General features: G+C 40.7%; 1 protein-coding gene across 1 annotated transcript; it reads right to left on the reverse strand.

Moving 5' to 3' along the window:
- Positions 1 to 606: 606 nt before the first annotated feature.
- Positions 607 to 5,469, reverse strand: LOC143564079 (protein STRUBBELIG-RECEPTOR FAMILY 8-like). Its single transcript, XM_077051463.1, has 16 exons — positions 5,303 to 5,469; positions 3,984 to 4,116; positions 3,823 to 3,894; positions 3,667 to 3,732; positions 3,451 to 3,522; positions 3,296 to 3,367; positions 3,144 to 3,215; positions 2,994 to 3,059; positions 2,855 to 2,920; positions 2,458 to 2,771; positions 2,125 to 2,375; positions 1,777 to 2,048; positions 1,572 to 1,707; positions 1,349 to 1,488; positions 1,117 to 1,273; positions 607 to 1,022 (listed from the first exon to the last, which is right to left on the reverse strand). The coding sequence occupies exons 1-16, from the start codon at positions 5,385 to 5,387 to the stop codon at positions 870 to 872; spliced, it is 2,127 nt and encodes a 708-aa protein (XP_076907578.1). The 5' UTR covers positions 5,388 to 5,469; the 3' UTR covers positions 607 to 869.
- Between the last annotated feature and the right edge of the window lie 8,223 nt (positions 5,470 to 13,692).

The raw sequence follows: 13,692 nt of genomic DNA on the forward strand, positions 1-13,692 counted from the left end.
TCTAAGCACTATGATATGATATAGGTTAGTATATACCATCCCTTGTTTGCATACTATTTTTTTAACCATGCATATTGATTATTGAGATGAGGATGTCAACCATGCATATTGATTTTGATGATACAGGCGTGACTCACCCAAGAACACCGGTTACACCATTAAGGAGAAAACCAACTTCCATGAACCCCCCCCCCCCCCCAGTCAAGTCAGGTTTCAAACATATGACCATAAGATCTCAAACTTTAACCATCACTCCCATACTATTAGACCAGAAGACCAACTGCTTTTCCTATATAATTAACTTGACTATAATAAAAATAGCATTTAAATAAATAATAAAAAATAACGTCACAAATTTTTTTGAAATATAAACAAGCAATAAAGATATCATCATGCCTCATTTCCTTTATGTCAATAGGGTATATAATAGAAGCACATGGTGGAGCATGAGAAATTTGTTTTCATGAAAAAAAAAAAGTTTGGTCAGATCTAGAAAATGATATTATTGTAGTAAAGAATTATTTAATAAAAGTTATACTACCACTAAAAAATGATCTAGCCCAAAAATTTATAAAAATAATAAACATAAAAGTAATTTATAATGCCACAAATATCTTGGAAAATACATTGAAAAATAATAAAGTAGAACAGAAAAAAGTCAACAAAAAAAAGTCTTTTCTCATACAAAATACATAACCTGTCATCTGTATAAATATTTACCTTAACTTGGAACTTCAAGTGACCATATTTTGATGAAAAGATATACAATTATACATACTTCACATCTCTTCAATTCATCATCAAAGTTGAGTCTTTGACCTTGCATAAATATATATATGCGAAAACCGCAGGGTCATAATTTAGATATATTAATATGACATCTCATACGCCTCATGATCTGGTGTTTTATATATGAATCCCGAGTCATCACTGGGTCGTCTCTTGACCACGCTTGCTCGTTGCATCAACCGAACCAATGCTTGCACGACTTCAGACATTGGAGGCCGGAACTCCGGTTCAGGCTATATGCATACATATAACACCAAAAACATCATGCTATGCTCTTTCTTAATTATTTAGAATTAGAAATGTGGAAACCAAATTTCACAAGTTTACCTGAACACAAAGTGCGATGATGTCAGCAAAGCGAGACAAAGATTTAGCAGGATACATGCCATTCAATGTAGGATCAACCATTTTTGCCAATGAATCAATGTCATGTAGTTGAGGGGTGGCCCAACTTACAAGTGATTGTTCAGATCGCGGTCTTGAACTACAAACGTATCAGGAAACAAAATAATTCAAAAAAAGTTGAAAATAATATAAACGTCATTAACTAACAGCTTACCTATCGAGTGGCTTCCGACCGGTCAACAGCTCCAGCATCACCACTCCAAAGCTATAAACATCACTTTTTACAGTGTATATGCCCGACAACGCAAATTCAGGGGCACTATAACCAAATGACCCAACTAACTGTGTCGCCACCTGTACAAATTTCAACAAACTTACTCATATACCTATATAATAACATATAAGTATATAACATGTGACAGATGTATCAAACTTACCTCTCTTTCGGTGTTGGGTGTAAGCGCGGCTAAACCGCAGTCTGATAAATGAGGATTTAACTCTTCATCGAGTAAAATATTAGCCGACTTTAGGTTTCTATGTACCACAGAAGGTAAACAAACTTCATGCAAATATCTGTCGAAAAAAAGGACTTCTGTTAAATAAAAAACGATAAAGAAATTTAAAATACTTATTGTGACATACTCTAGAGCTCGAGCGGTCCCGAGTACAACCCTAACGCGCGCATTCCAAGTCAGCGTTTTGCTACTATCATCAGCAAAATGAAGCACGTCTTGCAAGCTTCCGTTTGCAACGTAATCATAAACCAAAAGACGTTGACCATGCTCTAAACAATATCCAGCTAACGGAACTATGTTCGGGTGTCGTAAGCGTGACATGTTTGCAACAGCTTCAACAAAATCATCTTCTTCTTGAAGTGATAATGCCGAATTATCTATCTTCTTAACCGCCATCATCTAACATAATAACAAGTCTATAAGTATAAACAAAACGTTAACCAATTCGTTTTGACAATATGAGAAATTCAGTTACCTTTCCGTTCGGGAATTCGGCTCTATAAACACGGCCTAATGAACCTTCACCGATAATATTATCTTGAGCGAAACTGTTTGTTGCGGTTTGAAGAGCTGCAACTGTATATGAGCTAGTGGTTATAGGCGATCTCACTCTTTTTGTAGATCCGGTTTTCCCGTTCTCGAATGTTGAGTTTTCGGTTGGTGGAAGCTTCATATCAACTATGCTGGCTGTCGGTTTTACCCTCTGTTCTTGCATTTCTGCATTAACTGCACAACACATTAAGCATACATTATTACGTGTCATGTATAAAAGCATGTTTCAATATAATACTATACGTTTGAATCAAACCTTTCTCGCTAATAATTGGAGGGTTTACTATTGAGGTTCTAGGGGTATTCTGCGTCTTTTTCCCTTTACGAAGGCAGAAAAGAAGTACAAGCATTATGAAAAGTATGACGAACCCAGAACCCAAACTTATGCCTAAAATAGTCCCGATGCTCAACTTCTTTCCACTGCTGGTATTCGATGACGGCGCGTCAGACCCCGTATGTGTGCGTGACGGTGGAGAGCGGGTGCGGTTATTATGAGCTTTACCGGGAGGAGGGGCGGTGTATGGCGGTGGAGGTGGAGCCGGGCCGTTATCAAACGAATTTCCATCATATCTGTTTCAAATAAAAAGACAAAATAAATGCATATGATAAGTTAAAGTTAAAACACTCGTATAAATGTCACATAATTGCTTTACTTGAAAGCAGGAACAGAAAGAAGCTCCTTTGGTATCCATCCACTGAAACGGTTGTTTGCTATATTTCTGTTATACAAACAAACGCATAAGATAATCGCCACGTATAAGGATGACAGCAATACACGAGTATTTGACTTACACATCAGTCAAAGGAAGACCAGCTAGTGAATTCAAAGAACCTGTTAATTGATTGTTCTGCACATGACTGCCAGAAACAGAAGCATCATCACACTTTCAGATAAACTGAAAAAATATGTTAACAATAAGTAATATTATTATTTCTACTAACAATGTAGATATGTTTGACAGTGAACTGAGTGAATTTGGTAGATCTCCTGTGAAGTTATTATACGAGAGATCCCTGCATCAATACAAGAATGTAACTTTTATCTGAAAATATAATATATAAAACCTTATAGCAAACAAAAGATTAAAACTTACAACGTAACGAGGCTAGTGAGATTATTGAATACATCTCCCATATTCTGAGAAAGCATATTGTGACTAAGGTTCCTGAAAGCCAACGCATATAGGAATTAAGCATTGTTTTAATAGCAAGATGAAAGAGTGTCACTTTATTATGGTATGACTCTTACACATAATTTAAATTAAACATCAATGAAACGGAGTACGGAAGATTTCCAGTTATATTGTTGTTTGCAAGCTTTCTGCAATGTTAAAATTCGAACATGCATATTAGCATCAGATCGACAGAATAATAATAATAATAATAATCATAATAATAATAATAATAATAATAATAATAAGAAGAAGAAGAAGAAGAAGAAAGATATGCTAAGATTGAATAATACAGGCTAGTAAGATTCGGCGGTAGCTGATACGGAAACGCGTCATGAATATTGTTTCCACTTAAGTCCCTAAAACAGAACCCGTAAAGGCAGATCAGACATTCATATAAAAAAATCTTGAAGAGTAATTTTAACAAAACTAAGTGATATTAATCTCACAATGTTTTTAGTGAGGTGAAACTCGACAACATGTACCCCAAAGTCCCATCAATCCCTAAATCCGGAAGTTCACTGTACAGCCAAAAACGATGAATCCGATTAGGCAATTAACTTTTAACACGAATATTCGATCATTAAACAAAACGAGTGTTCAAACTCACATGGAAACAACAGCTGAGCCTTCACAGGTAACCCCTCTCCACGACTCGCTACACGGGTCACCATTATTTGGTTTCCAATTTGTTAGCTGCGCAGCATTGTTCAACGAAGTGTACAAAACCTGCAGGGCTTGAACTGCAACCAAACAAACACTATTTAGCCTAGAGATGTGCCAAGTGCGGTTCGGTGCAGCCTTGGGCTAAAACCGAACCAAAAACCAAAAGTTTCAGTTTTTTATTTTTTCAAAACCATTCGGTTTCGGTTTTCGGGATCAATTCAGTTTTGGATTCGGTTTTCGGTTTTTTTATTTATTTTTTTGAAATTGGGCCTAATATATATTTTAAAAAAATAATAATTAATAAAATATCGTACATTTTCGCCTAGAATATTAAGAGCTAACAAAAGATACCTACATTCAAAATGATTTAACCTATTAACGTTAAAAATAAAACAAATATCCAAGTTTATAAAACATAAACAACTCGGCACAAAAGTAATTCAACAAAAATCAATTTATCGGTTAAGTTTGGCTTTTTCGGTTTTTCACGAAACCCAAACCCGAATAAAACATTTCGGTTTTTACTAAAAATCAAAACCAAACCCATTAACATAAAAAATAAAACAAATATCCAAGTTTATAAAACACAAACGATTCAACAAATCAGTTTATCAGTTCGGTCCGATTTTTTCGGTTTTTCAAGAAACTCAAAACCGACCCGTCGGTTTCTAATTCGGCTTGGTTTTTTCGGTTTCGTGCACACCCCTAAATTTAAACCACATTTAGGCATTTTAAAATTTTAACATAAAATCCTAAACCCAATAGCTGATTTACAAAATCTTTCACATATAAAAGTATAAAGCTTTAAAATTTATCGGTTCAGTTTGGTTTTCTCGGTTTTTCACGAAACCCAAACCCGACATTTCGGTTTTTACTAAAAATCAAAACAACCCCATTAACATAAAAAATAAAACAAATATCAAGTTTATAAAGCACAAAGGATTCAATAAATTAATTTATCAGTTCCCATTATTACGAAACCCAAACCCAATATTTCGGTTTTTACTAAAAATTAAAAAAAAACGGAGTCGGTTTCTAATTCGGTTTGGTCTTTTCGGTTTTTTGCACGCCCCTAATTAAACCACATTTAGGCATTATAAAATTTTAACATAAAATCCTATAAACCAAACAGATCATATAATTTCTGATTTACACAATCTGTCACATATAAAAGTATAAAGCTTTAAAATTTAAGCTAACATTCAAACAAAAAAGCTAAAAGCAGCAAAAAAATATATATAAAGATTGAACATTTGGGGTTACCGTCAGTGGGATCAGTAGTGGAGTGAACAAAAGTGAAGGAAACAAAGATGGCTGCAAGTATGATTAGAAGGTGATTTGTGTCCATTGTTGGGTGGATTTAGACGGTGGTGTTTGAAGAAGACATGCAAGTAATGTAATGGGAAAGAGATTCGAAGGTTGGTTTGCAGAGTAATAATAATAATAATAATAATAATAATAATAATAATAATAATAATAATGGGGTAGGAAAAACGCACAGGGAAGGTGTCGGCTAACAACTCTAAAGTGTTGTTTTTTTATTTTTTATTAATATTAATGTTTCATTTGTAAAAGCAGTTTAATACTTTAATTAACAATAGATTCACATTAAGACTGCAATTATTATAGGACTAAGTAGTCAACAACATGTAGTATGACTGTTATTAATGGTGTTATTATTAATGGAAAAGTTAAAATGTAAATCAAGTGACATTAAGCTGGGGTTAACTTTTGTAAAAAGAAAAAGAAAAATTGTTTGGAACCAGGGATGAACGTTTTTGGTACAAGTACTGATTGGTACCGATATCAGTATCAAATCGTTATCGAATTCGTATTTGGTACCGATTTATACTATCGGTATCAAATTTTAAGTTTCGGCACCGGTATAGTTACTATGGCATCGGTATTTCCTAAATTACATGAAATACCGGTATCGTACCGAAACCAAATATTTCCGAATTTTGGGATCGGGATTGGTACCGGTGTCATTCCGAGCTCATCCCTATTTGGAACTATGAACTATCCATCATATTTGAGTGAGTTAAACTGAGAGTTAACCGTTCATATTGATTTTGACGTTATATGTACGACTTACCTAGAAGGAAGAAACCCACTAAACCCAATGAGTTAGGTTTCGAGCCTAAGACCATAAGATCTTTAACCTTAATCATCATCCATAAGTCATTCGCCCAAAACGGTAGATGCCATTAAGTCAGGTACCGATAACTTCAAGCTCATGTTTGATTGTAAAACCAAAGTCTTATATGCAACTTAATAATCATAAGATATCTGAGATACTCGTTAGTTTGTTAAAACTTTAACTGAGATTCCTATAATGTATTTTTTACTATTTTAATATTTGTATAATAATTTTATTACCCATGAAATTCAAAATATAAAACCTAGAAATTAATGAGTAAGTAGTGGATTATTCTATTGCAAAGAACAAAACAAAAAAAATGTTTACACCTATAGTTTGTTTAAAAGAAAATGGATAGGTATGTTTCGGATAGTCGTGTCGAGTATCACCCAGTGTCATATATGTCTCATACACGTATATTACTTTACAAATAAAACTATGCTTGGTCTAATATCCGAATATTTATCTAGTATATTTTGGGTTTCAGTTTTCCATATCACCTACAGCTATAAAATGGCAATTGACGTGTGAGAATTGAATGAAATGGGACATAAATCAAAATAAACTATAATTGCCAGTTGTAGGAATGGATTATGAAATTATATTACATTTTTTATATTTTTATCATGCATTATTAAACTGAAGAGGTATGTACCCGCCTCAACAACGAGCGAGGCGGGTCAACCCACAAGATATGGACAAGAGGCTTGAAATCAAGACATTATGAAGGCACAAAGCCAAAACCTACGCGCATGGCGCATATCACATATGCTCACGCATATCACATATGCTCATGCATCACATGCTCAGGCACCACAGATGCTCAGGCATCACATATGCTCACGCATATCACTTATGCGCGTGGCGCATCCGCGCGTGGCGCATATCACATGCTCGTGCATATCACATCTGCGCATGAAACATCTGCGCGTGAGAATAAAGAGAAGACCTCGCGCATCCTCAGGATAGGCGCGTATCACACATGCACATAATCAACCTCATCCTTATCCAAATCAGGATTAGGGCAACCTTGATTGTGCACGTCAGACAACCTTCCAGAAGGTATCTTTTTAAGGAATAAGAATATGCTGATGTTGACAGCTGCCAATGAAAGGTGGACAACTCAGCAAAACCTATGTGCTACCACGTGGTTATAACCAATGAAAAAGCACCATGTGTCCCAAAGGACACGTGGCGCAAAGCAACTGGAAGAGGCCAACAAAGCCCTAATTGGGTCTGAGCCCAATCATTGGAAACCCTAGCACTATAAATACAGCATCAACTCCACAAGGAGACATATCATAACATCAAACAACATCCAATTACAGACAATTACACAGTATTCAGCTATTAAGCAATACATTCCATTTCCTTACTCTCTCATAATATTATCTTCTCCTACAAACACTTATTCTCACACCGGAGGGTTACCCCAAAGAGGACCCATCTGTCCCTTTCTGAGGGGTAAGTTTACGGTGCTGTTCATTTTGTAGGTGGAAGAACCCAGATCCATCAGATCCAAGAGAACCATCGGTGAAATAGCATAGTCACACCCGAGGAAAGTAGATCGTCTACCAGTGAGTCGATCCACGTTTCTTCATTGGCGCCATCCACTGTTACAACGGCAACAAGATCTCATCAGATCTCTAAACAAAAAACAAATTTTCACCATGGTTTCTGGCGTTCGTAACGTTGATCAAGTTCTGGAGGATATTGAACGTGAGGATGTTAATGAGGGACAACAGTTTCTGAGGGTGCCGCGTGATTCTACGCGCGCCACCAGTAACCGTCCCTTCATCACAACTCCTCATGGCCAGACTGAAACTCCTCCAGACGATCTCACGTTACAAAATCTTGCCGGCGCGAAACAAAAAGGACCAATGGGTCCAGAAGATGAAACCAATGATCCCAAAGAATGGCTCATAAACGAGCAACGACGTCTAATGGACAAGTACAATGAGATGGTCAAACACAAAAAGACAGCCGACTTAACACAAAGGCTAGCGTTTGACAAGCAAAACGTTCATGGAACAAAAAGGGCGCGCGCGCCGGAAGATGGTCATTCCGTTCACACTGCACACACTGAGTTTAGTGATGAAGAAGTGCACAGCATGAGGAAGACGCGAGATACTCATGCAGGAGGCTCACAGCCCCGCGCGCACGTGAACATGGCGCCTGGAGCCAGAGCCGATCTGGATCTGCACGCGCCATACAGCCCACCAGTAAGAGGGCAAGTGGACGTAACCACACCATACAGGCCAGCCATCTTGGTGAAACATTCAAAATTCACTGAGCGCATCGCGAAGGCCCCCATTCAGCACAAAACCAAGATGCCAAGTGGTTTGGGCAAATATGACGGCACAACAGATCCAGACGATTTCTTACAAGGGTTTTACAACACTGGAAACCTAGAAAGCTGGACGATGCCAACATGGTGTCACATGTTTGCTCGCTGCCTCACGGGCGCGGCGCGTGTCTGGTTCGAGAGCTTGCCGACCGGGCAGATTGATGGGTTCGAGGAACTATTGGAAAAGTTCCAAGCCCACTTCGTACAGCAGCGCAGACACACGCGCGACCCTGATGACATCATGCACTGCGTGCGCAAGAATGATGAAACGATTGAAGACTACATAACTCGTTTCAATCAGGAGTCTCTGGCAATCGGAGGTATCACTGAGTAACTCTTGCGCGTGGCCTTTATACAAGGCGCGCGCAGTGATCAACTCCGCCGAGCTCTCGTAAGCAGAGATGGCATGCCAACCACTTGGGCAAAACTAATGGAAGCATCGCGAGTCTTCGCGAGAAATGAAAAACAAATTGCCCAAGATAGGGCAAGAGAAAGAGCGCATCAAGCTGAGACACCGCGCAGCAACGAAAGAAGGGGCAAACAGAACTCTGTATGGTCCAGGTTGCAACCAACCAGTTTTTCTTCCGCAGAAAAACAGGCGCAACCAAGCTCACCCCAGCCCCAAAAAGACGTTCGTAATCGCGGGGAGGGTGACAAGAGGGAAGGCGGCAGAGATCCTAACAGACCTCTGCCAAGAATATGGACTCCCCTCACTAAAACGCCTTCACAGGTGTTAAGCACTGAGAATGTCCAATTCAAAAGCCCCAAGCCACTACACTACAAGGGACCATCAGACAGTGGCAAGTACTGTGAGTTTCACAAGTCCACAGGACACAACACTGATGCATGCCACCACTTGAAGGATGCAATTGAAAAAGATGTGAAATCAGGCAAGCTGGCTCACCTGGTGAAAAGCTCAAGACCAGAAAATGAACAATCAGGAGCCTCAGCCAGCAAAAAGTACAAAATAATCTGTGTAGCCGAGGGAGGAAGGCAAGGGCAAATATCAAGAAAGAGAAGCGCGCAAATCCAAGGAGATTGGCGCGAGCAACAAGTAATCTTCCCAAGAATCAGGGGAGGCCCTTCCATCAGCAGTCCTCTTGTCATCACTACACACATTGCTCATTATGAAGTGTCAAAAGTCCTGGTGGACACTGGCAGCGAATCAGACATCATGTATGAGCAATGTTTCAGGAAACTGGATCCGGCAGACCAAGGAAGGCTTGAGACTGTGAATGCACCGATCTCTGGTGTTTCAAATGAAATCATTCATCCCCTAGGTCAAATACAATTTGAACTAACCATGGGGGATGAGAAACACAAGCGAGCCGAAGTTGTCAACTTCTTGGTCTTGCCCACCACTTCTTGCCACAATATGATCTTGGGTAGGGGAACGATTGCCCAATTCAACGCCATACCGTCGCCAGCGCACGGCGCATTGGGGTTCCCAACACCAACAGGTGTAACTTTTGTATACCGAGATCATCTGTGTGCAGTGACAAGTACTCCGCGGGAAGGGAGAATGAAACTTCCAATGGCAAACAACGCGCCAGAGGAATGGATTCTCAACCCAAAATTCCCGGAGCAAACAGTCACAATTGGCGCTACGATTTCAGACGACACGAGGTTGAGAATGAAAAGATTGCTCACAGCATATATGTCGGTCTTCGCGTGGCAACACTCTGATATGACCGGGGTTACGCTAGACCTAGCGCAACATTCTCTCAACACGTTCAAATCTGTAGAGCCAATTGCTCAAAAGAAGAGAGTCATGGGGGATGAGAAGGCGAGGGCCATGAATGAGCAGGTTGAGGATCTATTGCGCGCAAACATCATCCGCCCGATACGATACCAGACATGGGTAGCCAATCCTGTGATGGTAAAGAAAAGTAACGGGTCGTGGAGGATGTGCATTGACTTCAAGGACCTCAACAAAGCGTGCCCAAAAGATTGTTACCCCCTCCCAAACATCGACGCAAAGGTGGACTCCGTGGCGCCATTCAAGCTCAAATGTTTCCTGGATGCCTACAAGGGCTATCACCAGATTCAAATGGCACCACAAGACGAGGACAAGACCGCCTTCAGAACCGACAAGGGTGTTTTTTGTTACGCAAAAATGCCATTTGGTTTGAAAAATGCGGGAGCCACCTACCAAAGACTTATGGATGCTGTTTTCAGCAAGCAGATTGGAAGAAATCTAGAAGTCTATGTGGATGATTTGGTGATCAAAAGCAGGGAGGAAAAACAAATGCTCAAAGACATCGAAGAAACCCTTGGGCGCCTAAAGGAAGTTAACATGAAGCTCAATCCGAGCAAATGCACTTTCGGCGTACTAGAGGGAAAATTTCTAGGTGTAATGGTCACCAAGGATGGTTTCAAGGTGAACCCTGAGAAGGTGGAGGCCATCCTTGACATGCCCTCGCCATCCACCATGAAAGAGGTCCAGAAGCTGAATGGTAGATTGGTCTCAATCAACAGGTTCCTAGCGAACCATGCAAGCAAATCTACCCCATTTGTCAACACATTGAGAAATTGCTTAAAGAAAAGCCAATTCAAATGGACTCCTGAGGCCGAGCAAGCTTTCAGTGAGATAAAAGAATGTTTGATAAATCTGCCCGCCCTCACAGCTCCACTTCCTGGTGAAATTTTGACATTGTACCTATCACCAGGAGAGCGCGCCATCGGCGCAGTATTGTTGGTGGATCGCAAGGGAATCCAAACGCCAATATACTATGTGAGTCGGGTGCTGACAGATCCTGAGACGCGCTACTCCATCATGGAAAAGTTAGTTTTGTCACTAACACACGCGTCGCGCAAGCTTCATAGATATTTCAATGGTCATCCCATTGAAGTTCTGACTGGTTACAACATCCAGCAAGTCTTGCGGCGTCCCGCGCTCTCGGGAAGACTGACAAAATGGGCGCTGGAATTAGGAGAACACACGATCGCCTATAAGCCCCGTCCAGCAATAAAGGGACAAGTCTTAGCTGATTTCATCGCAGAAATCCCCGAAGGAAAAATTGAAGAGGCTCAGCGCGAGGTAGACCCTCCGCGAGCCAATGATGAAGAAAATGTTTGGAGATTATTCACTGACGGAGCTTCAAACAACGAAGGGTCCGGCGCAGGCCTCAAACTGGTGGATCCAGAGAATCATGAATATACTTACGCCATCAGGTTGGACTTCAAGAGCACCAACAATGAAGCTGAGTATGAAGCACTGCTGGCTGGCCTGCGCATCGCGCACAAATTCGGAGTTAAAAAGCTAGAGGCCCATGTTGATTCATACTTGGTAGCAGCACAAGTCAATGGCCTTTATGATGCCAAGGAGAACACCATGCCTCTGTATCTAGAGCAGGCGAAAAAGCTCATCGAGCAATTTGACTGCTTCAGAATCATTCATATCCCGCGCAGTGAAAACAAGTCTGCTGACGCGCTGAGCAAGATGGCATCAACCAGCTTCGATCACTTTGGCAAAGATGTCAGGGTAGAAGTAATGAGCAACCCGTCGGTGGGAGCGAAGTCTGTCCTGGTAACTCATACAACCCCTTCATCATGGATAACTCCAATAATGGAATTCTTGATGGAGGGAAAGGTACCAGACGATCGCGCACAGGCGAGGAAGATAAGACACAAGTCGCAGAATTATGAACTGCTTGATGGTACATTATATCGACGCTCTTATCTTGGACCACTCATGAAATGCCTAGATGCTGAGGAAGCAAGCTATGTGATCAGAGAGATACACGAAGGAATCTGTGGAATACATGCTGGCCCGCGCATGGTGGTTGCCAAGGCAATGAGCGCAGGTTACTATTGGCCAGGCATGTACTTGGACGCTTTAAAAGAGATCCAAAAATGCAAAGCGTGTCAGAGCTATGCGCCAAACACCATGCGGCCAAAGAACAACTTGATTCCGGTGACCTCCGCATGGCCTTTCCACAAATGGGCAATCGATATTGTGGGTCCCTTACCGCAGGCGCAAGGAAGAGTAAAATTTTTGGTAGTGGCAGTAGACTATTTCACAAAATGGGTTGAAGCCAAGCCACTAGCAAAAATTACAGCCGAGGCGATGAAGCAATTTATCTGGAGCCACATCATATGCCGTTTTGGCTTGCCTATGGAAATTGTGAGCGATAATGGCAAACAATTCACTGACAAAAAGATATCCAGCTGGCTCAAGGAATTGCGCATCAACCAAATCTTCACTTCAGTATACCACCCTCAGGGGAATGGCCAAGTGGAGCGCGCGAACCAAAGCTTGCTAAATGGGCTGAAGAAAATGTTGGAGGGAGAATCCCATTCTTGGGTCGAAGAGCTACCTAATGTCCTGTGGGCGCACAGGACATTAAGCAAAACCAGCAATGGCGAATCCCCGTTCAGCCTAACCTATGGAACGGAGGCAATGATTCCAGCAGAAATTGGATGCCCATCCCATAGAGTGCTCATGATGAACAAGATTGATAACGAGCGCGAAAGGAGGTTGGATCTCAACTTGCTTGAAGGGCGCAGAGAGGCGGCTATCATTAGTGAAGCCAAATACAAGAAGAAACTGGAAAAATATTACAATCAGCGCGTGAAAGAATGCCACTTCAAGAAGGATGATTTTGTCCTTCGAAACAATGAAGCTAGCCGCGCGATACCCCCGGGAAAGATGTCCCCCAATTGGGAGGGACCTTATCAAGTCTCGGAGGAATTGGGAAAAGGCGCATACGCCTTAAAAGATTTGAATGGAAAGAAGATCCCGCGCGCATGGAACGCGGCACAGCTTAGAAAATGTTTCATGTAAAAATTGTCAAGTTTGTAATCAAGGCTTTTTAAGCCATTATGAATAATGATACGCGCTATCTTCTCTTAATGTGGATTCTACTACCTTTGCATACATGTTTCACACTTCCCTTTATTAATTTTGAGCAATATGACAACATTGTATTGACATCAAAACAAAATAAAACGAAGTAAAACATACACGCGCGAGCTTCAAGCTCAAACGCGTTAATGAGTCTTAACTCTAAAACGTCAGGGCCTTAGCCCAATAATATGAGCCTTAGCTCAGGGCCTTAGCCCAATAATGTGAGCCTTAGCTCAAATCACTCAACACTCCATCCTACATGCTGCGCAGCCTGACCATAAAAATACCTAAGCACAACTAAGGCAAAGCACATGCCA

This window comes from Bidens hawaiensis, unplaced genomic scaffold (genome assembly GCF_021521415.1).
Source record: "Bidens hawaiensis isolate Kalapana, Puna unplaced genomic scaffold, B.hawaiensis_p1.1 tig00021713_1, whole genome shotgun sequence".
NCBI classification, from domain to species: domain Eukaryota; kingdom Viridiplantae; phylum Streptophyta; class Magnoliopsida; order Asterales; family Asteraceae; genus Bidens; species Bidens hawaiensis.